The sequence below is a fragment of the Pseudorasbora parva genome, chromosome 24 (assembly GCF_024679245.1).
Source record: "Pseudorasbora parva isolate DD20220531a chromosome 24, ASM2467924v1, whole genome shotgun sequence".
Lineage (NCBI taxonomy): Eukaryota > Metazoa > Chordata > Actinopteri > Cypriniformes > Gobionidae > Pseudorasbora > Pseudorasbora parva.
In genome coordinates, this window is record NC_090195.1 from 2,460,271 (window position 1) to 2,483,124 (window position 22,854).

General features: G+C 38.7%; 1 protein-coding gene across 1 annotated transcript in view; it reads right to left on the minus strand.

The window, feature by feature from the left end:
* acvr2ba (activin A receptor type 2Ba) overlaps positions 1-22,404 on the minus strand; it is a 68,306-nt gene extending 45,902 nt beyond the window's left edge. The window contains 1 exon segment of the mRNA XM_067434510.1: positions 21,963-22,404. Within this exon segment, the coding sequence (XP_067290611.1) occupies positions 21,963-22,014 (52 nt within the window). The 5' untranslated portion in view covers positions 22,015-22,404.
* Positions 22,405-22,854: the final 450 nt, after the last annotated feature.

Here is a 22,854-nt window from a genome sequence, read left to right on the forward strand (position 1 = left end):
ATTCGCCTTAAGTGTTTCAAGAAGCTTCCCCAACCGGCTGGCAACGTGGTGTGAGCGTGGCGTTTCTGTTGCGTGTCATCTGCGGGGCGGCTGCGTGGCGTTTTCTCTTTCTTTGCACACCAGAAGCGTGTCTGACGCGGCGCTTCTGTTGGTATTGATGTACAGGAGGCCCTATACTTCATGTTAAATATATATTGCCTATTGGTACCGCAAAGAAAACGTCGGCAGTAGCATATTGACCATACAGATATATGGTATTGACGGCAAAATAGGCTACAGAATACTGTACAGAATAAAACTGTTTTGTCCCCCCATATCGAGGTTTGTATCGTACCGTGGGTCAAAAATCGTGATACGAACCGAATCGTGGGTTTGATTTATCGTTACAGCCCTACACAATGTAATGCCAGTTGTCAAGAGAGCTGACCTCTTGCAACCAAGTAGCTCACCTTTAGGTACTAAATCATCCTCATCATCATCATCCTCATCCTCATCGGAGGCTGACATGCTGATCTTCGTGCTCTTCTCTCTCAGACGGGTGTTGTCATGCGCTCTAGGGAATGCGCCATACGTCGTCGCGTCGCTGTATCATTGATATCGCGATGACACTTTTTTATCATGTAAAAATCTATACCGATATTATCGCGGACGATATGATATGGCGTTTGGTCGCTTCTAACTTGATCTCTGTTTGGTACCATAGTGAATGAACTGGGCTTAGTGGGCTAAGCTAAATGCTATCAGATCGTCACCGCGCGTCAGAGAGATTAAGAGCACACACTGAGACGAGAGAGGTGTGTGTCAGCTCGTTTTTGTAAAGGGAATAACATAGTTTAATATGAAAAAGCGGTGAAGTAAAATGGAGATACCAAAAGAAAAGTTTGTTAAAAAACAAAATATAAAAGGATATTAAGGATATCTTTAATACTTCATGAGTTACAGGCATTTAAACTTGGGGCAAAAAGCACAAGAAGTGATTTTTCCCCATTTTTAAACAGTCAGGTTGACATATAATCCTTGCAATATTGCTAAAGTCAACAGATTTTACTAATAGACCTACCAATCTCTGTGTAAAAATAAAACAATAAAGCTGCTGTGTTTCTAAAGTCATTTTTACACCCCTGTAATGTGGCTGCAAATCTCAGGTGAAAATTGTCATTTTGACCCTCCTCATCAAAACAGTGGATTAATATAAACACACAAAACAAATTTGCATCATAAAAACCGTTTTCCTTTAGAATGACACTGACGAATCCCTCACAATAAGATCAGGAACATTAATTAAACTGTTTTTATGACGACGATTCAAGCCAAGGGAAAGTTATTCATCACAGTGTGCCTGACTTCCATTCACTTTACTGTGGCAATCTGTGCCCTTTTAGACCAGCATCAAAACATTTGACTAACAATGACATCAAGTTCAGCAAAATATCGAATTTTGTCACGCTAACAAAAAAAATAAATGGCAGATTGTGTGTGGAGGCTGGAAGAAGCACTTTCCCACGAACTCGTGGGCGTCATTGACGGGCCTCCGCGCAGCAGGTGGTCACCGCTGGGTTTTCCATGACAAAAGCCTCCCCATTATCACCCGAAATCTCACGTCACACAACGTCTCGCGTCCTCTTGCCCTTTCTCACACAGAGTCACTGCAACAATGACTGCAAACTCCACTCCGAGCTAATTATTCTGCTGGCTGGAGCGGCGCTTCAGGACTCAACCTCTAACCAATCTGACAAACGCCATGCATTTGACTTCCATCCAGGACTACATGTTACTAAGAGGCAAACATCTGGAGCTAAAAATAAACAATCTCTTTTACAAAAAACTAAATGTTTCAAATCATTAAAATGTGTTTTAAAAGGTTTAAAACCTTAAACTGTGTTGTACATTTTGATGCTAAAAAACTAAACTTAAAAAAAAGTTTACAAACAAAAAAAATATTTTACTTTGTTGTAAATTGTTACCAAAATTTTTTTTTTTTATCTTTAAAATATATCAAAAAGTACAAAAATATTTATTTGTTTAAAAAAAATGCAACCTTGTTGAAAATTGTTACCAAAAGAAAAGAAAATAGGTTTTAAAAATGTAAAAAAAAAAAAAGAAAGTAACTTGTAAATTGTTACGGAAAAAAAAACAATGTTTAACAATGCTTAAAAAACATTTACAGCCTTTAAACTGTTGAAAATTGTTACTAAAACGTTACACAACCTTGTTGTAAATGTCTAAAAAACAAAATCTTTTTATTTAAAGATTACACAATCGCTTGAATTTTTTACTTTGTTGTAAATTGTTACTAAAATAATAATGTTTTTAAAAAGTTCTGTAAAATATAAAAAAGTGTTTAAAAAAAATGCAACCTTGTTGAAAATTGATAAAAACAACCTTGTAAATTGTTACCAAAAACCTTAAAACCAAAATAAAATGTGGTTAAAATTCTTTGAAAACTCATTTTGTTTTTATTTGTCGTAAATGGTTAAAAAAATGAAAGTAACTTGTAAATTGTTACGAAAAAAAAATGTAAAACAATGCTTAAAAAACATTTACAGCCTTTAATCTGTTGAAAATGGTTACTAAAACGTTACACAACCTTGTTGTAAATGTCTAAAAAACAAAACAAAAATCTTTTTATTTAAAAGTTTTTATAAACAACACAATCGCTTGAATTTTTTACTTTGTTTTAAATTGTTACTAAAATAATAATGTTTTTAAAAAGTTCTGTAAAATATAAAAGTGTTTAAAAAACATGCAACCTTGTTGAAAATTGATAAAAAACAACCTTGTAAATTGTTACCAAAAACCTTAAAACCAAAATAAAATGTGGTTAAAATTCTTTGAAAACTCTTTTTTTTTTTTTTTTGGCGTAAATGGTTAAAAAAAAAAATCCTATTTTAAAAAGTGTTTAAACAACATGTTAAAATAGTACAACCCTATTGTAAATAAAAATAATGGAATAAACATGAAAACACATTTTTGTTTGAATTGTAATTAGGATAAATTCTTAGTTGCTGCTTCTTCAAAAGTACAAAAACAAGCATCAAGGACCTCCGGAGTAATTTACTGGAATCCGAAGCACAATCATGAATTCCTGCCATCTCGACACTAGAGATGGAACAATACTGTTACTCCACGGTTCACTACACACCTCGGTTTTTAACCACGGTTCTCGGTTCGGTTCGGTTTTTGCTATTCTATTCTTAGGCGACAGGAACAGAAAAAGGTTAAGGAGAAAATGTTTTTATTGTAATACCCTTTGTTTATTTTACTTAAAAGGCTTGAAAACTCTTACTTAAACGTAACTTTACTTTTAAAAAAGTGTGTACACATTCCCAGTGTATTGTATAATATAAAACAGATATATCTAAAGATTTACAGTGGCAGCTCAGAGTTGTACAGTTGCATTTAAATATAAAATATAATGAATAAATGTAGGCTAAAATTAAAACTACAGTCTTCAATATGCAATATACATTGATTGAAAGCTACTGTATATACTTTATTCAAGAGCAGTGAGTGATTTTCTCTGTCTTTTGTTGTTTTATTAACATCATTTTAGAGGTGAACTGTCCCTTTAAGGACGAGCGTTCACAACCTGCTGCATCTCATATACAAACACACGCAATTTTACTTTCACTTTAGACATAACCAACTATATTTATATATGTTAACGTTGTGTGTATTTGACAGTATTAGCGCAGTAAGACTACTTATTCCAGTAATCACGTGTGTTTGACAGGCGCGCGCTCAGCGCATGTAAAACACGAATAAAATGTTTAACACAAGGCTTTAAAACGCAGGTAAACACCCCTAACTTTAGTGCATATGATTGGATATTTGCTCATATCGGCATGTAGACTCACAGGCACACTCAAACAGAGCCGACATAAACTGAGAGAAATATTTAAAACAGAGAGAAATGGAAATAATTAATTAAATGCAAAACCGAACGCAATTCACCAGCGCGTATTGAACCGTGAATGCCGTACCGAACGCTTCAATATTATATTGAGTATTATGGCATCCCATCTCGAGACATTAGTATGCGTTGAGGAGATATTTCTCGTCCCTCTTTCAGGGCCGCTCGAAGCAGAGACACAGCTGACGGCCGCCGATGCCTGACGACAGCTGGAGGTCAAGATGGAGACGGAGAGGTCAGGAGCGGAGCCTGGGAGTCAGGATTATCCACCGCATTCCTCCATCTGGAGCCCCATCTACATCTCAAAAACCCCGGAGCCGGAGCCCGAATAATGATCCCAATGATCACACAGAGGAGAGACGGCTGTGGCGGATCAGTTCTCTCAGGTGAGCACACACAAACACACACACACACACACACACACACACACACACACACACACACGTCACATGGCATGCTGAAAATAATCATTACCTTTGGAAAACAAATCGCTCAGATACACACGTCTGTGAGCTCAGAGTCTGATGACTGACAGCTGCTGCTAAACATTAAAGGGTTAGTTCACCCAAAAGTGAAATGTGTGTCATTAACTCCTCTCCCTAATGTCGCTCCACACCCGTAAGACCTCCGTTCATCTTCACACACAGTTTAAGATATTTTAGATTTAGTCCGAGAGCGTATGCAAGTGTATGCACACTATACTGTCCATGTCCAGAAAGGGAATAAAAACATCATCACAGTAGTCCATATGAGACATCAGTGGGTTAATTAGAGTCTCTTGAAGCGTCCAAAATACATTTGGGTCCAAAAATAACAAACACTACGACTTTATTCAGCATCGTCTTCTCTTCCGGGTTTGTTTTCAATCCTCAAATAAAGATTCAAACGGTTATGAATCAACGTATTAATTCGATCCCCGGTTCCACCTGACCAAGTGTCGAGGTGTCCATGAGCGAGACACCTAACCCCAGCTGCTCCCAACGAGCTGGACGAGCCTTACATGGCGGACACCGCTGTCGGTGTGTGAATGGGTGAATGTGAGGCGATATGTAAAGCGCTTTGGATGGCCAGTGGGTCTGTTAGAAGCGCTATATAAATGCCGTCCATTTACCATATGTGATGACGACAGGACGCCAGTGCATCATGTTAAGTTCTTTAATGCGCTCGCATAACTGCAATGTGAAAGAAACCAAACGGATACAATGTATCAAAACACGAACTTTGGTGCAGACCTTGGTGCGGACTTTCAGGTGCGAAACGGCCTTAATCCTTTAAAGGGCCCTTTGAAATTGGGAAAAAACTTCTGCGTTTTGTTTTTCGTGTATTTTATTTTTCACAGCTCTGGGTATTATAATGGTGATTGATAAACACACAGAATTCACCACATGATTTCATGGTGAAATGTGTTATTTTTTAATGTTAATTTTCAGCTTTAAATGTTTTACTTAATAGTACTGTATGTAAAAGATGATTCTTATGAATTTTTTAGTAGTTTTTTTTTTTTTTTAAATGTACTTGAAAGAAAAAGCTAATGGATCACTTTCATTTTAACAAATATAAACTATTTTACCGGAGAGTTTAACGCTCATAAGCATTAATATTTGAAGTACTTGAAGTGCAGTGTTATGTTGCATCATGCAGTATTTGTCCTAAAAATTAAATGTGACGTTTGTTACCTCAATAAATTTAAGGTCATTTCTATTTTTTGTTTTATGTTCTATTATATTAACATTAAAAGCACACTCTTTTTGACTCAAATAACAGTAAAGGGTGAAAAAAAACTGAATTCCCAAAAATTTAAACTGAAAAAAAACAGAATTTGGGAAAAAATAAAACTGGTTTTATAGGTCCCTACAAACTCAGAGTGTGTGGTTCCCCGTGTGTCCAGCGTGAGCTCAGCACGAGGCCAGATCTCAACAAACGGCCCTCTGCTGTCGGACATATCTGAGCACAGACCGACACAAAAGCAGACGGGCCCCGGCCCCCCAACAAATGCCTTCCAAAGGCAAGAAGCAAACACAGGGGAAGGGACACGCATACACAGACAGACACAAACACACATCAGCATAAGAGCCATCAATCGCCTGCTGAATGGAGCCCGGCGCGACCGGCCTCCCTTTATAGGCTATTCTCTTAGAAAGAAACTTCTGCGAAAGACAAGATCCATCGCAACGACGCAGCGATTGAGACATCAGCTCGATGTCAGGGTTAAATGAAGACACAACAACCTTCATGACAGTCACCGACGAATGTCACGGAAAAACAGTTCCTTTTCTAACACGCCAAGAAAGCTTTTTTTTAAATGGAGATCACGATTCTCCCACGATTCTGAATAGACAAACAAAATAACATTATTAACTCGAGGTGCAGACAAAATGATAAAGGCTGTAGGCCATTTGAAAAATATTTACATTTGAATTAAAATCAGGTTGAGTGAATGATTCAATAATTTGCGAAAAGAGTTCACTTTGTTTCATTACTGGATGAATCAGGTTTTTGAACGAATCTCGAGTGAATGATTCAATGACTCATTCATAAAGACTTCACTCGTTTCATTACTGGATGAATCAGGTTTTTGAACGAATCTCTTGAGTGAATGATTCAATGACTCATTCATAAAGACTTCACTCGTTTCATTACTGGATGAATCAGGTTTTTGAACGAATCTCGAGTGAATGATTCAATGACTCACTCATAAAGACTTCACTCGTTTCATTACTGAATGAATCAGCATTTTTGAACGAATCTCAAGTGAATGATTCAATGACTCATTCATAAAAGGTGTGTTTGACATGCGATTGGCGAGAGTAGCCGAGTGCAGGCGGGGAGGAGCTGCAAACGGAGATGTGAAGTCGGACACTTTCTGCTTCCGACGGTGATTGCAAACTTTGTCACAGCTGAAGTTAAATAAATGCAATATTTCTTAAATGCACAGATGTTTCAAATTACATTTTCATTGTACTGCTTAATAAAGCGTCTATTTGGACAAGATTCAAGTTCAACATATAAACATACACTATCAATGAAGTGTTGTCAACGGTTTTTATCAGTTTTAGTTTGATAAACATTAGGGATGCACGATATTATCGGCACGACATCGGAATCGGCCGATAAACGCTTAAAATATAAAAATCGGCATCGGTCGATATGAAAACATTATGCCGATATGCCTTGCCGATATGATAACGTGTTGATATGCGCCTGCAATAACTCACGTGTGCAAGGAGTGCTACAGCGATAAGACCATGTCAGCACTGCGGTCATTCTTCAAGTGAAAACAAGAAAATACATTGCATGTACAGTGATTTATATTGACTGTTTTTAAATGCTGCCTTGAATTTCTGAATGCACGTACAGAAGGACGTGACCGTCAGCAGCAGATTTGCCACGTTTTCACAACAAAACTAGCCCAAAACAAGCCCAATCGCGTCTCCCCACTCTCTAGCGCGTGCGGCAGCCTCCATAGCAGCAGAAGCTCCTCCAGGTCCTAGTGCCCTCCCGCTAGACCGCTATATATTTATACATGTAGTGGGGGCGCTGTTGTTACAGTAATACAATGAAAAGTAGACTACACAAATAAATTGAAGTTACTTCTTGTTCTGAATAAACAAATCAGTAATGATGTCATAAATCACAAGCATGACACTTGTAAATTAAATACTTTTATATACAGTGTATTAATCTGTAATACAATTTTACGAAATGGATGATGAAAAATAATCCAAGGAGCTCTACAATAATTGTAGAATTAAAAGACAGCATCAATGGATGTCATGCCACCCCCACTTCATGTGCACAAACGTTAAATCCAAAAATACAATATTTAGGTTACAGCTGCACCTGGGGCGAAAAATTACTGACTTTATTATTGTTATTTTCAGAGCTTTTAATATACTCTTATCATAAAAAGAACTTCATTAACATTTATTTATCTTCAACAAGAATCCTTTTAGTAAGGATACCTCAGAAATCTGAAACCAGAATGAAAAAAAAATAGTTTTTGCTCAAAATGGTGTTGTTTCCAAACAAAGGGAAAAAATAAACATATATCGGCATCGGTATCGGCATCGGCCTAAACGAGCTGAAAAATATCAGCATATCGGATATCGGCAAAAATCCAATATCGTGCATCCCTAATAAACATGACAATATAACATCGCGACTACATGAAAAGAGGTTTTACTGTTATAAATTAATTATTTGTGAGCATTAGCGTAACAAAGTTTTAGAATAAACACGAAACACACGTGATACTAGAGTGCGGATCGGGCCGCATTTTTCTGTCCGAGCCCCACCCGCGTCCGACAGAGCAGTAACCGAACCCGACCCGAGCCCGACAGGCATTAAAATATTTATGTCCGAGCCCGACCCGAGCCCAACAGTTAAAATCTATTTTTTCCCCTCATATAATGACACGTACGTTTGTTTGTGTGGAAAGCCCGCTTTTATTAAGCAACTGTAGGAAGGCATTCTGAAATGTTTACAGACGAGCGCATCAGCGCGCACGGGGCATCAAACGTTACACAGAGCCCAATCAAATAGCCAACTGAAATTAAATGAGCAAAGGTCTGCTAAAAATGGCCCAAGCTAACAGAACAAAACATTAACGTAACACAATTGAAATGCTTATTGAAATGAAAGTCATCTTACATATTTTCTCAAACTGTATGGTTCCTAAACTGCAACATAATAATAATAATAATAATAGATTTTATTTATAATGCACTTTTCATTCCGAAGAATCTCAAAGTGCAACAAGGGGGGGGGGGGGGGATAACAACAAAAAATGAATAACAAGTAAAAATATAGAATACTACAAACAATCAACCAACACAGAAAACAGAACAGAAACAGAGCTGATGGTGAACAGAAACAGAGCTGATGGTGAACAGAAACAGAGCTGATGGTGAACAGAAACAGAGCTGATGGTGAACAGAAACAGAGCTGATGGTGAACAGAAAACAGAGCTGATGGTGAACAGAAACAGAGCTGATGGTGAACAGAAACAGAGCTGATGGTGAACAGAAACAGAGCTGATGGTGAACAGAAAACAGAGCTGATGGTGAACAGAAACAGAGCTGATGGTGAACAGAAAACAGAGCTGATGGTGAACAGAAACAGAGCTGATGGAGAACAGAAAACAGAGCTGATGGTGAACAGAAACAGAGCTGATGGTGAACAGAAAACAGAGCTGATGGAGAACAGAAAACAGAGCTGATGGTGAACAGAAACAGAGCTGATGGTGAACAGAAACAGAGCTGATGGTGAACAGAAACAGAGCTGATGGAGAACAGAAAACAGAGCTGATGGTGAACAGAAACAGAGCTGATGGTGAACAGAAACAGAGCTGATGGTGAACAGAAAACAGAGCTGATGGTGAACAGAAAACAGAGCTGATGGTGAACAGAAAACAGAGCTGATGGTGAACAGAAACAGAGCTGATGGAGAACAGAAAACAGAGCTGATGGTGAACAGAAAACAGAGCTGATGGAGAACAGAAAACAGAGCTGATGGTGAACAGAAACAGAGCTGATGGTGAACAGAAAACAGAGCTGATGGAGAACAGAAAACAGAGCTGATGGTGAACAGAAACAGAGCTGATGGTGAACAGAAACAGAGCTGATGGTGAACAGAAACAGAGCTGATGGAGAACAGAAAACAGAGCTGATGGTGAACAGAAACAGAGCTGATGGTGAACAGAAACAGAGCTGATGGTGAACAGAAACAGAGCTGATGGTGAACAGAAAACAGAGCTGATGGTGAACAGAAACAGAGCTGATGGTGAACAGAAACAGAGCTGATGGTGAACAGAAACAGAGCTGATGGTGAACAGAAACAGAGCTGATGGTGGAAGTCTCTGTTAGCTCCGCAGCACACTGTGGTCCACTCCATGTTTCAGATTTCTCCCAGCGGCAGTGTCCCGATGACATCGCCGAGGCACGACAGCTACATGGGATCTATTTACGTAATCTATCCATCAAAGTTTAGGCTAATCAAGGTTTTATGCAGAAAAAGGATTGCATCGACTGCGGATGGCTTCAAGGCTGTCCTGCTGCCAGCAGCGCTGAAGCTGCGCTCACTGGAATGACGAGGATGCCGCGGGCAATATGCACACACGTGTTGCGCGTTGTCACGGCAACATAAACAAATTTCCGCGTGCAGGAAGACGGATGTTAGGGTAATATTTTACATTTATTTTAATCACAAAAACAAACCATTGCATCAAGTTTAACAGGCCCATTGGCTACTTGCATAATAAGCAGTTTCAAATTTAAAAGGTTCAATGCCTTATCGCGCTGACGTGACCGAGCCCAACCCGAACCCGAACGTCATTTCTAAATATCTGTTCGAACCCGGCCCGACCCGTCGGGTACCGTCGGAACCCGTCGGGCTCGGGTCGGGTATCCATCCTCTAATCCCTAGTGATCGCTGTCATGCAGTGAATCCAGCCAATCCGCCTGCTCTCGAATCGCTCTCGCGGTACTTTGTTGACATACATCACAGTCACATGCCGTCGGTGCTGCCTCAAGTCGGACAAAATTTCCAACCGGCATGCACTGCTTCAAGTCAGCCGCCGATCGGTCTGCGCATCGCTGGGTGAAGACGAACAAGCCTAAAGACTTCACTCGTTTTATTACTGGATGAATCAGGTTTTTGAACGAATCCCTTGAGTGAATGATTCAATGACTCACTCAAAGACTTCACTCATTTCATTACTGGATGAATCAGGTTTTTGAACGAATCTCTTATGTGAATGATTCAATGACTCACTCATAAAGACGTTTCTTGTTTCATTACTGGATGAATCAGGTTTTTGAACGAATCCCTTGAGTGAATGATTCAATGACTCATTTATAAAGATTTTTCTTGTTTCATTGCTGGATGAATCTGTGTTTTTGAAGGAATAAAGAAAAGAAAATGCCAAGAAAACAGAACAAAATAGTTATGACATCATCATGAACTCAGGGATGTCCAGGCAAACTATTGTCCAATGAAATGACAACATCTACGTCTAACTTGCAATAGTGTGTCCCAAATCATGGCTTAATTATTTTTAAATCATGCGTTTTAGCTTTTAAAAATCAATGCAGAAAATGCAAAAAAGCATGTATGGCTCTAATATATATGCTTCAAAGTGATCAAATCATTCTTTACAGCCAAACGTAGTTGCAATTAGCTATCATGACATAACATTTTGCATCAGGAAAACTTTCCCAAGTTGTCACAATTTTACATTTCAAGGCCTGAACTTAAAATATAAAGGCAGCCGCACATGCAACAAGTTGAAAACTGAACAAACAATCAGCACATTTGTTGAAGCAAGTTGTACACGCATGTCGCCAGGGGACTTGCATGCCCATGTATTAAAACCCTTAGAAGAATATTTATAAATGAACATTTCTAATGTATTCACAATATATTATAACTGAAAAATATCATCCACATGCAGATTGAGTGTTTCAACAGTTTGAGCTCAGTGTGTGAGGAACTGTAAGTGTATTAGCATGGCAGTCTGTCACACTGTTAACATTCGCATATCAATCATTATGTGGAATATTTGAGCTGAATAAACCCAAAGCTCAGCCGAACCCTTCACGAGCGCCACATCATGCGATGTAGGACGGTCCCGTGCCAGAGATAAGGCCTGCAGAAATCAGTGTTTTCTGACCATGCGGCGCGGCGCGGCCCAGATAAGAGTTATCTGTGAAGGTAAACAAACAGCACAGGACTCGCTCTCTACACTCCTCAAACATGGCTGCCTCGTTTGAGAAAATAATAGAATTGGATGTGCAGCAATAACAAACCTGGGAAATTATCCAAGACTTGCCGAACAAGCGTTTCATTTGCAATTACAGAGCGTTTCTGGAAACGTACACGGCACTCTGTGGACTCGGAGTGAAACGCGAGACCCTGAACACGTCCCTCAGAGAGCGAGGAAGAGGAGCATTCCTCACAAAGACCACGCAGTGACTGCAAAAGCCCTTACAGTTTTAATTCATTCTGAACTCAATAACACCCACTCTCTGTCTCCGTCTCGTAAATGAAGGTTTATCGCCTTTAAAGCTCACAGTCTTATGAACTCCATGCACCTGCATTTAAATATATAACCATTATCACCCAATAGAAAATATCAAATGAGGCCTGAATTATACACTTTAAAAAAATCCAGATCCTGGGTCAGACGTAACAACCCAGTGTTTGGGTAGTTTTTGTGTTACTCTGATCCTGGGTCAGACGTAACAACCCAGTGTTTGGGTAGTTTTTATGTAACACAGATCCTGGGTCAGATGTAACAACCCAGAGTTTGGGTAGTTTTTGAGTTACTCAGATCCTGGGTCAGATGTAACAACCCAGAGTTTGGGTAGTTTTTGAGTTACTCAGATCCTGGGTCAGACGTAACAACCCAGTGTTTGGGTAGTTTTTGTGTCACTCAGATCCTGGGTCAGACGTAACAACCCAGTGTTTGGGTAGATTTGTGTCACTCAGATCCTGGGTCAGATGTAACAACCCAGAGTTTGGGTAGTTTTTGAGTTACTCAGATCCTGGGTCAGACGTAACAACCCAGTGTTTGGGTAGTTTTTGAGTTACTCAGATCCTGGGTCAGACGTAACAACCCAGTGTTTGGGTAGTTTTTGAGTTACTCAGATCCTGGGTCAGACGTAACAACCGAGTGTTTGGGTAGTTTTTATGTAACACAGATCCTGGGTCAGATGTAACAACCCAGAGTTTGGGTAGTTTTTATGTAACACAGATCCTGGGTCAGACGTAACAACCCAGAGTTTGGGTAGTTTTTATGTAACACAGATCCTGGGTCAGACGTAACAACCCAGAGTTTGGGTAGTTTTTATGTAACACAGATCCTGGGTCAGACGTAACAACCCAGTGTTTGGGTAGTTTTTGTGTTACTCAGATCCTGGGTCAGATGTAACAACCCAGAGTTTGGGTAGTTTTTATGTAACACAGATCCTGGGTCAGACGTAACAACCCAGTGTTTGGGTAGTTTTTGTGTTACTCAGATCCTGGGTCAGACGTAACAACCCAGTGTTTGGGTAGTTTTTGTGTTACTCAGATCCTGGGTCAGATGTAACAACCCAGAGTTTGGGTAGTTTTTATGTAACACAGATCCTGGGTCAGACGTAACAACCCAGTGTTTGGGTAGTTTTTGTGTTACTCAGATCCTGGGTCAGATGTAACAACCCAGAGTTTGGGTAGTTTTTGTGTTACTCAGATCCTGGGTCAGACGTAACAACCCAGTGTTTGGGTAGTTTTTGTGTTACTCAGATCCTGGGTCAGATGTAACAACCCAGAGTTTGGGTAGTTTTTATGTAACACAGATCCTGGGTCAGACGTAACAACCCAGAGTTTGGGTAGTTTTGAATTAACCTAGCTATTGAAAATTTTGTGTTAATCAAAATTAGTTTAACTTATTGCACGGCTCTGTGAAATACTTGATTCTGATTGGTCAATCGCACATTCCAGCGGTATGTTATTTCCAGATAACACACACCGCTCATCCGGGTACTACGAGTTATCTTGACCGGTTCTACTTCTGTGCTTAACGCTGGCGCCATCTTGTGGCTTAAACAGCCGTGGCTACAATGGAAGACTTCAAGACAGGTTTCCTTTATAACGTTTTAATAAAGATATTTTTCTGACACAAACGCATCGATTGGAACCAGAAGGCTCTATTAACCCATCGGAGTCGTGTGGAGCACGTTATTTGACGGACAGCTGCATTTTTTATGGACTTCAGAAACAGCTCCAACTACTGCTGGGATTAACGTTAGCCTGGACTTTTTAAATATAACTCTGATTGTATTTGTCTGACAGAAGAATGTCATAAACACCTATAATGACCTGAGGGTGAGTAAATCATAGGCTTGGTTTCATTTTTGGCTGAACTAACCCTTTCAGCATTCATTTTCAACATTTAGCAGCGATAGATAAAGGCTTAAAGCAGTCTGGAGCTGTTTTTCTTCGCGGAAGCTTTGCGTAAGAGCTAATAAAATATTTAATCTCAAGACAATATTTAGTGTCTAATTTATTTGAGACTAGTAGGCGTGTAATAAGCGGGATAATGTCCACCCAGCCGGTTGTTATCGCAGAATAAACCCCTTCAGAGTGACGCTCCGCTTCGCCTCGGGGTCCTGATCACTCTGGAGGGGTTTATTCTGCGATAACAACCGGCTGGGTGGACATTATCCCTTACTTATGTTCTGTCCTATATTTACCTAACCCTTGGTTTAAAAACACCCCAAACTGGGTTGTTTTTAACCCAGTGTTTTTTAGAGTGTAGCAAGCTGGCTCAAAAGAATATCTAATATATCTAAAAACATATTAATTAACTATAAATGTCTAGCACAATTAATATCAGTAGTTAATGGTGTTTGCCAAGTCAAGCTTCGCTATTACTACAGCTAAAAACTGGTTTAACCAAACTTGCAACACTTAGCATTAAACTTCGCACAAAATCGCACTAAACAATAAAATACCAAAGACTTGAAATCCCAGAGAGAATATCTCAACACAAAAATTTTAATCTCTGGCAAAAACAATCTTTAAAATAGCTTAATCCGGTTACAGGAGGATCCATCATTCCTTAAAATTTCCAAACTCAAGTACAAGCTCCTGTAAAACCGCCCAATAGTTTCTACGGTGAGAATGATGCCTATAAATAAATGTCTGTTATTGCTCATATTGATCTTCCGTGCCCCAAAATGACTTTGTGTAGTGCATTATGGGTTATAATCTAGACAGCCAAAGATATTGTGTCTGAATGCAACCATTCCGATGTTCACTTATCAAATTAGCTCAGATTTGAAACGTGGGGTACGAGTATGTGCAACAGATTTGAGAGGCCGAAAGTTAATTACGGACGATTTGAGCAAATCCCAGCATACCGTCTCTGTGTTTGGAGAACATTACACGTTCTAATGCAAAGATCTGACTCAGCAAAAGCGGAAAAGACGAGAGAGAGATCGTCAAGGGTCTAGCAGATGTGGCTATTTGTGTAAGAGTCATGCTCATGGAAATCCACTCAATGCATGATTTGAATGCGGTTCAGTTAAACACAGATTGGGATAAAGGACTATGTATTCGCCTCGATGTGATGCTCTCAGCATGCATACGGCTGCTTTACATAACCACAAACTATGTTACGGGTTCAAACACGTCCTAAAACAGGACGATCTGTTCCTTCATGCATCATAAAACATTTACAATGAAACTTAATGTTCAACTAACTTCCACTGTGATTCTTTAATCGACACGATCCCGACTGGAACAGGCTCAGAGAAAGCCCATTATTTGGCCTTTTTGATGTTATTGACACTATTTGATGACATTTCCCAATTAACAGATGCCTAGATTTCTGTCTTCTGTTTAAATGCAATATTCAATTTTACTCTACACAGTAAAAATTATGCAACATGATGCATTCAGTATGAATTTGTTTGCTCACTAAAAGGTAAAATACCTCATTAAGCCAATACATTTGTTAAGGCTAGGGATGCACATTATCGGTAGCCGATAAAGGCTTAAAATATATTTTAAATAAACATTGAAAAGAATTCTAAAATCCAATATCATGCATCCCTAGTTAACGCAAGTAGAGATTTCTTGTTCACCAAATTTTCTAATTAAATCACTCTGGTAGCCGCTTACTTACTTATCTTTGCGAAAGAGAACAATTAATAATCTTTTAACAGTAAATCCCACAAATGTATTAATGCTGCCATGCAAGCATTGACCTGCTTGGGGGGGATTTATTCTGGCCAAAATGGGTTTTAATTCACATGTAATTCACTTTTTCACAGTGCATGCAAATATAAGCTTTCTATGGCACTATAACAATTTGATGAGTGGCCGTCAAAGCAAATCTTGACAAACGCGTTTTTGGATGTTAATTCGTAAGAAGCTCAACTCAAACAGAATATTCCGGAGGGATAAACACTTCATTTCAGACGGTTTGGGATTAAATCCTATCAAACATTTTACAACCTATATATTATATTATATATATATATATATATATATATATATATATATATATATTACAACTAGGGCCGGGACTTTAACGCGTTAATTAATTACGCAAAAAAAAAAAGATTTAACCACACTTATTTTTGCACCGCGGAACGTTTTTCAATGAATGAGTTTCGACGGACTGATTATACTGGAACACCAACTAGCGCTCCGGAGTCACGACAACAACAAACCATGTGAACATGAATGAAGAAGCTGATGAGACCGCTTTGCCTGGCCCCGTGGATGGGAAATTTTGTTTTAAAAAACGAAAGGATGGAAGCGTCGACAAGAGCATGGTTGTGTGCAAGCTATACAACAAGGAATTAGCGTATCACCGCAGCACATCGAGCCTCAAATATCACAAATATGCTTTTGCTACACTTAATGGCAAACATTGCGCTGGTCTGCTGGACTGAAATAAATAAACTATATTTTGTTGATTAAGCTTATGTATTCAGTCATTATTCAATGGTATACTAAAAATGCATGTGAAAAATTACTTCTCATTGTTCTCAGGTCAAATATTTATATGCAACTAAAATGCGATTAATTTCGATTAATTAATTACAAAGCCTCTAATTAATTAGATTAATTTTTTTAATCGAGTCCCGGCCCTAATATATATATATATACACACACCAACCCCAGACACCAATCAAAGCCATGGACTCGTGGATCTTTATAGGATAACACGCATGTTTTCAAAACACTAATGCACTTTTCAAAGTTGTAAAGCAAAAGATTATTCAGGTACATTTTACAAGAAATACCACTTCAGTCTTTCTTCTTCCACATTTCAATGTGTTACTTGCCACTTCTTTGTAATTCAAGTCATCAAATTAATTTATATAATGCTTTTTTTGCAGTTTCAAAGCAGCTTTACAGAAATTCAACATTATTATTTGTAATGATTTAATGATTATTTGCAAAAAAGTAAATAAAAGTAAATCCTACAGCTAAATTTCCTTGCATGTCTACCCCTATGTAAATGTAAATCTATTTTCTCCAAGTGTTAGTGCAGGAGTGTTGAAAGAAAGTATTAGCCGGCGCGATCACTTACATTTTTTTCCTGATAACAGTAACAACTTAAAATATGCCGTCATATTTGGTCATATGGATAAAAGTAATACATCATTAGAAACGGTAAACTAATTAATGTAAAGTCACAAAAGCTTTTAAAGGGAAAGGGAGATGAGACTCTGATTGGTTTATTGCACGTTACGCCCAAAACACACCCATGACTCATTAAGAGACGAGGGACGACCCTTTAGGACCATGTGCCAGACGCACAGACCGTTTTTTCGTCGTTAAACTAGCAAAAGTGGATTCGGACACGCCGTAAGAGCCCCTGAGCCGAGAGCTTCAGACCACGAGCACGGACCGTTAAAACAGGGCCCTAAGTGTTGGAGGTTTAATCACATGACACTGTAAAAAAAAGTTTTTTCAAAGATTAATGGAGAAAAAATATTTGTGAAATTTTACAAAAAATTATATTTTTTAGAGTATGGTTAACAAGAAAACACCATTTCAGTCGTCTTATCTGAAATGTTACGTTAAATGTTTAACTTGCCTTTTCTTTGTAAGTGTTTGCGATATTTACTCATATCGGAGTGTAAGCAGTTCACGCACCATTTTTCTCCAGTGTAGTGTTGATTGACTTGGAAAACACCACAAGAAAAAACACATACTGTTGCTTTAAATCCCAGTTCTTGCTTCAGGCGACCCATCCCCCATTTCTCACACTCTCTCTCTCTTTCTTTCTCTCTCTCTCTCTTTCTCTTTCTCTCTCTCTCTCAGCCACCCATGCGCCACAGCTTCCATCCATAACGCAACATGCAAACCACCGTATCTCCCCTGGATGATCCTGTGGCAGCGCTACGGCTCTGCTGATTGGAGCGCTGATGGACTATATGGTGGCCATTTCAGTCCACAGAGGAATTCCTCTCCACCCTCCCCCCATACAACCATGTGGTCAATCCTTTGAACAAACCCGACACACACACACACAATACATCTCACAGTGAGTCCGAGGGGAACCTTTAACCAGAAACACACGGATGTACAGGTAAACCGGCCGTTCAAACACAAACACACACTCTCGAGCAGATATGAGCAGTAACGGAGCATCAAGAGTCATTTGTTTCCTCCAACAGAAGGATGTTTTAAAGCCACACCGCCCTGCTTTTCTTTTTACGGCACCCTCCGCTCAGCCAGGGGAATCTTGGAATGCTCCACGCAAAGACTATTACACAACACACACACACACAACAGCCAAACATCAGGCTTTACGAGCCCTCAGAGCATTGCAAAGGCATTGAACAATGACAGAAAGACACCCCAGGGTCACATTTCACCATGAAATCAGAAATTATATTTTGCATTAAGAAAATTAAAAGGATTGTTGAATTATGAAAATGGCTTCACAATGCAAACAATTTCCCCAAAGTTAAAAAGGGTAATTCTTATTACCATATGCATTTTTTTTCTTTGAATCCATTCATTCTGAAACTGATACATTTCCCAAAGACGTCACGCAGTGAGCTAAACATACAAGATTTGAACAGGACTAAAATAGCATTCTCTCTTCAAATGTGTATGCAATAGTCTGTTTTACTTACAAATTTGAAAAGTCATTTTTACTGTATAATATAGGATAATAAAAAATCCTGTGCACAGGTGTGTTTTTCATTTTACAAATAAATTAAAGGGGTCAACCAACTGAGCATTGGCCAAAACAATATCTAGAGAGTAAGGCGTTTGTTAAAGGCACTAATAAAATGACAGCATCTTTTTTTAGCGACTGTAACAATTTATTATTCTCCACTGACAAGAAATGAACAATTCCATTAATCCGATGAGAAAAACTTCAAAGTGCCCAAATACCAGCCACACATTTTGCATTAGAATAATGAATATAGCATTATATTAATAATTAGGGGGGAAATATGTTGCATATTCATTTAGCAGACGGTTTTATTCAAAGCACCTTACAAATCAAGAATAAAACAAGCAATTAATTGAAGATTCACTGGCGTATCTAGGTCTCATTTAAACCAATGCAAGTCGGTATATTTCTGTTACATTAACCCGTTTAATCCCAAATTTTTTCCTGCAATGTAAGTACATGCAATTTACTCCTTAGACCTCCCTAACACACAAATGGTATGCCTTCTTTGATTTTATGTTGGTTAAGTTAGTGAAATATTAGGTTTTATACTCGGTCACAATAGTGACCGGTGGGAAACAGCATAGACAGAATTCATACAAATTCTTCTATTAGACCTATTTACCGGTTTGAAACTTAAAATAACAATAAAATATCCAACATATAAGAATGAGATATGATTAGGATTTACTTCAAAACTATTTCTATTGTTCATGATACACAATAAAAAAAAAATTGGGGGTAAGAAAATTGCAGCCCATTGAAATAAATACAAAAATCTAGGTAACACGTTCATCTTCACTGAATAACGTGTCTGGCCAAACAGAGGGGAAGAGGTGACCAACAAACCTTGAAAAGATATACGCACTTACATGTAGTTATTACTCCTAAATATTAGGAAGAGCAACTTTGAACATTGAAGCACCAATTGGTAAATCCGAAATTTGGAAGTTTACAAGGTATATCTTATAAGGTTTATACGGTATAGATATAGATAGACAGACAGACAGACAGACAGACAGACAGACAGAAGTATAGACTGATAGACAGATAGACAGAAGTATAGATAGATAGACAGACAGACAGACAGAAGTATAGATAGATAGACAGACAGGCAGACAGACAGACAGAAGTATAGATAGACAGACAGAGAGAAGTATAGACAGACAGACAGAAGTTTAGATAGATGGATAGATAGATAGACAGAAGTATAGACAGACAGACATATAGATAGACAGACAGAAGTATAGTTAGACAGACAGACAGAAGTATAGTTAGTTAGACAGACAGAAGTATAGATAGATAGACAGACAGACAGACAGAAAGAAGTATAGCTAGACAAAGGTATAGACAGACAGAAGTACGATGGATGGGTGGATGGGTGGATGGATGGATGGATGGATGGATGGATGGATGGATGGATGGATGGATGGATGGATGGACGGATGGACAGATGGACGGATGGATGGACGGATGGATAGTTTTCAGTTCAATCTGTGAGAGAGTTCATATGAATAACACAGAATGACATAGAGGGGACATATTCTGTGTTATACTACCGGTCACAATTGTGACCGTCTTCTTTTATCTGCATCCTGACAGCAGAATAAACCATGTATTCATATAATTTCAATATGTATGTATAGATGACCCTTTCATGATGATGTGTGCAAAAAATGAATGAGCTATTCAAAAATTAACTTTGATTAATTCATTAAATTTTCCTGTCATTTCTGTGCTTTCACATTGTCATTGTGCTAAGATGGCAGTACCAAGAAATAAGTGTGTGTGGTCACACGACCAAACTATGCAGCAATGTTAAACCTGCCCAAAACTCATGTAGACATCTTAAATGGGTATTATAAATGAAAATTTGCTTCATAATAGAAGTTGCTTTTTAATACAACACTAAAATATTCGAGGAAAATTTACGGTCACAATTGTGACCGGTGGGATTAAACGGGTTAATTGAGAAGTAAGGTCATAATTCAATATATTAAAATCACAAAAGTAATAAGAACATGATTTTGAAATATTGCATTAATGGAGATGTAAGGTCATAATTCAATATATTAAAATCACAAAAGTAATCAGAATATGATTTTGAAATAAAGTAAATCTGCATCAGATTTTCTGACCATTAAACGGGGTAAACCCGCTACAAAACACCAACGTGAGTCCTCGTAAAAGACAATAAACATTCAGACCAACTTCTACAGAACCAAAAACACACATCATGGGACATTTCAAGTTGCTTTCGAGCTAAATTTTGAACAACAGCTCTATGAACCGTATGCCAAAGTTGCTTTTGGAGGAAAATCAACCACCAGAAAAAGCCTATTTGTTGTCCTCCTGCTAAACCAAAGGAGGTTTGTTGGTTAAGCTAGTTATGAACACAACACAAGATATGCCGGTCTATTCAACAGGGAACTCAAAGATCATTACGTTCACAAAACAGAAACTACACACACTCCTCAGAGACACCAGCACATCTGAGCAGGTTATTATCGTCAACTGAAACATTACAACATTAATTGAAATAAAACTGAAATGGAATAAAACATAAAAATGATTGTGTTGGATTTGCAGTTGAAGCACTAAAATTATTTACTGGAAATAAACAAATAAAACTAAACTTAAACTAAAATTAAAACTGAAATAAAAATGAATTTTATATATATATATATATATATATAAAACACACACACACAACAAGGCCATTCCTGGTGGTAAAACACTGGGAATTCTGTCCCTGAAATGCAATCAATGTATCCGTATCTCTGACAGTATTTAAATATACATTTACTCTGAGGATGTTTATTAAAGTGCACTGTGATGTTAAATGTTATCCAGCATGATATTGAGCTGTATAGATCCCCCCCTCCCCCCAAACCCAACACAACAAAGCCACAGTCTATAAGCAGCCAAACACACATTTAATGCAAACACAAGACTTTCTGAAGAGTGAGATGGATTGAGGAATAAACACTACCACAAATTACTTAAGTGCACTACACTGTCCATATTTAACATGCCCGCAGAAAGCGTTTACACCAATATGATCATGCAACTGTGACAAGTACAAATCCTTGGACTGAGTTGGCTGTCCTTGTGTTATTGTTGAGGACAGCGAGTAGTATGTGTAGTTATGAATGAATGTGACACTGAGATATTAGCTGTCAATATTATTATTCATCAAACGCTGATGGAACTCAAACAGGTTTCCTATCACATATACAACGACGGGAGCGTTTAATCAATAAAAGTTCAATGCATCCTATCAAAATGCATGTATATCAGAGAAAGTAAGATGCAAATCTCACCCAACTCTTGTCAAAGGAATAAATGAGCGCTTACCTGCACAAAAAGTTCCCAGAAGAAGTGCAAAAGTCAGCCAGGAAGCGAACATATTCCTCTAATGGCACAAAAACACCCCGGGTTTTCTCCTTTTCAGTGTCCTCTGCTTTGCACACATTTAAAACGATCGGGGGAAACACACACACACACATGCACACACTCAAACACACACTCTCACACACACACACGAGCCCGAGTGACCGTCGGCCTGATGTCCACCCAATCAAACTTTAACATTTGCAGAAATCCATCAGGAAAAGCGGCTATTCCAACAAAAGCGCCTTGCAGCTGGGAATAATGAGTGATTTTCACTCAAAGCCAGTGCGTGTGCGAAGCTTCTCCTGTTCAGAGTGAGAATGGCTGGACAAGGTCCGATTCTGACATGCACGGAACTGAACTGAGTCCAAAATGGCTTCGGAGAGCGAAACGCAGCCAGCAGGGAAACCAATTTTCCGATTCTACTACGTAGAAGGCTCAGCTCATGAATATTAAATACGCAGCGTGACGCTCGCTCAGCAGAGCTACCTCATTGGCTGAGCCTGCTGAGAAGGCGGGGCTCATGAATATTAAATAAACCACATGACTGGACGCTCCTGGAATGTTGGCGAGCAACGTCGGCACGGGCTAATTAATATTCATGAGCCGTGGCCTCGCCGTAGTAGGATTGGGAATTTCGCAGCAGGAAAACCCGGATGTTGAAGCACAAAGAGAGAAATGCAAAGCCTTTGAGCCCATATGCTCAGGCTACACAATATACACAAATTCACATCACGCTTGTTGCAAAGACCAACACTGCGGTGTTTTGGTGCTAATATGAACAGGAAAGTGCTTTATTTTGTGTCGTGCAAAATGCCTTACTGTTTTCACGTGGGGTGAATTGATTAAGTCACCT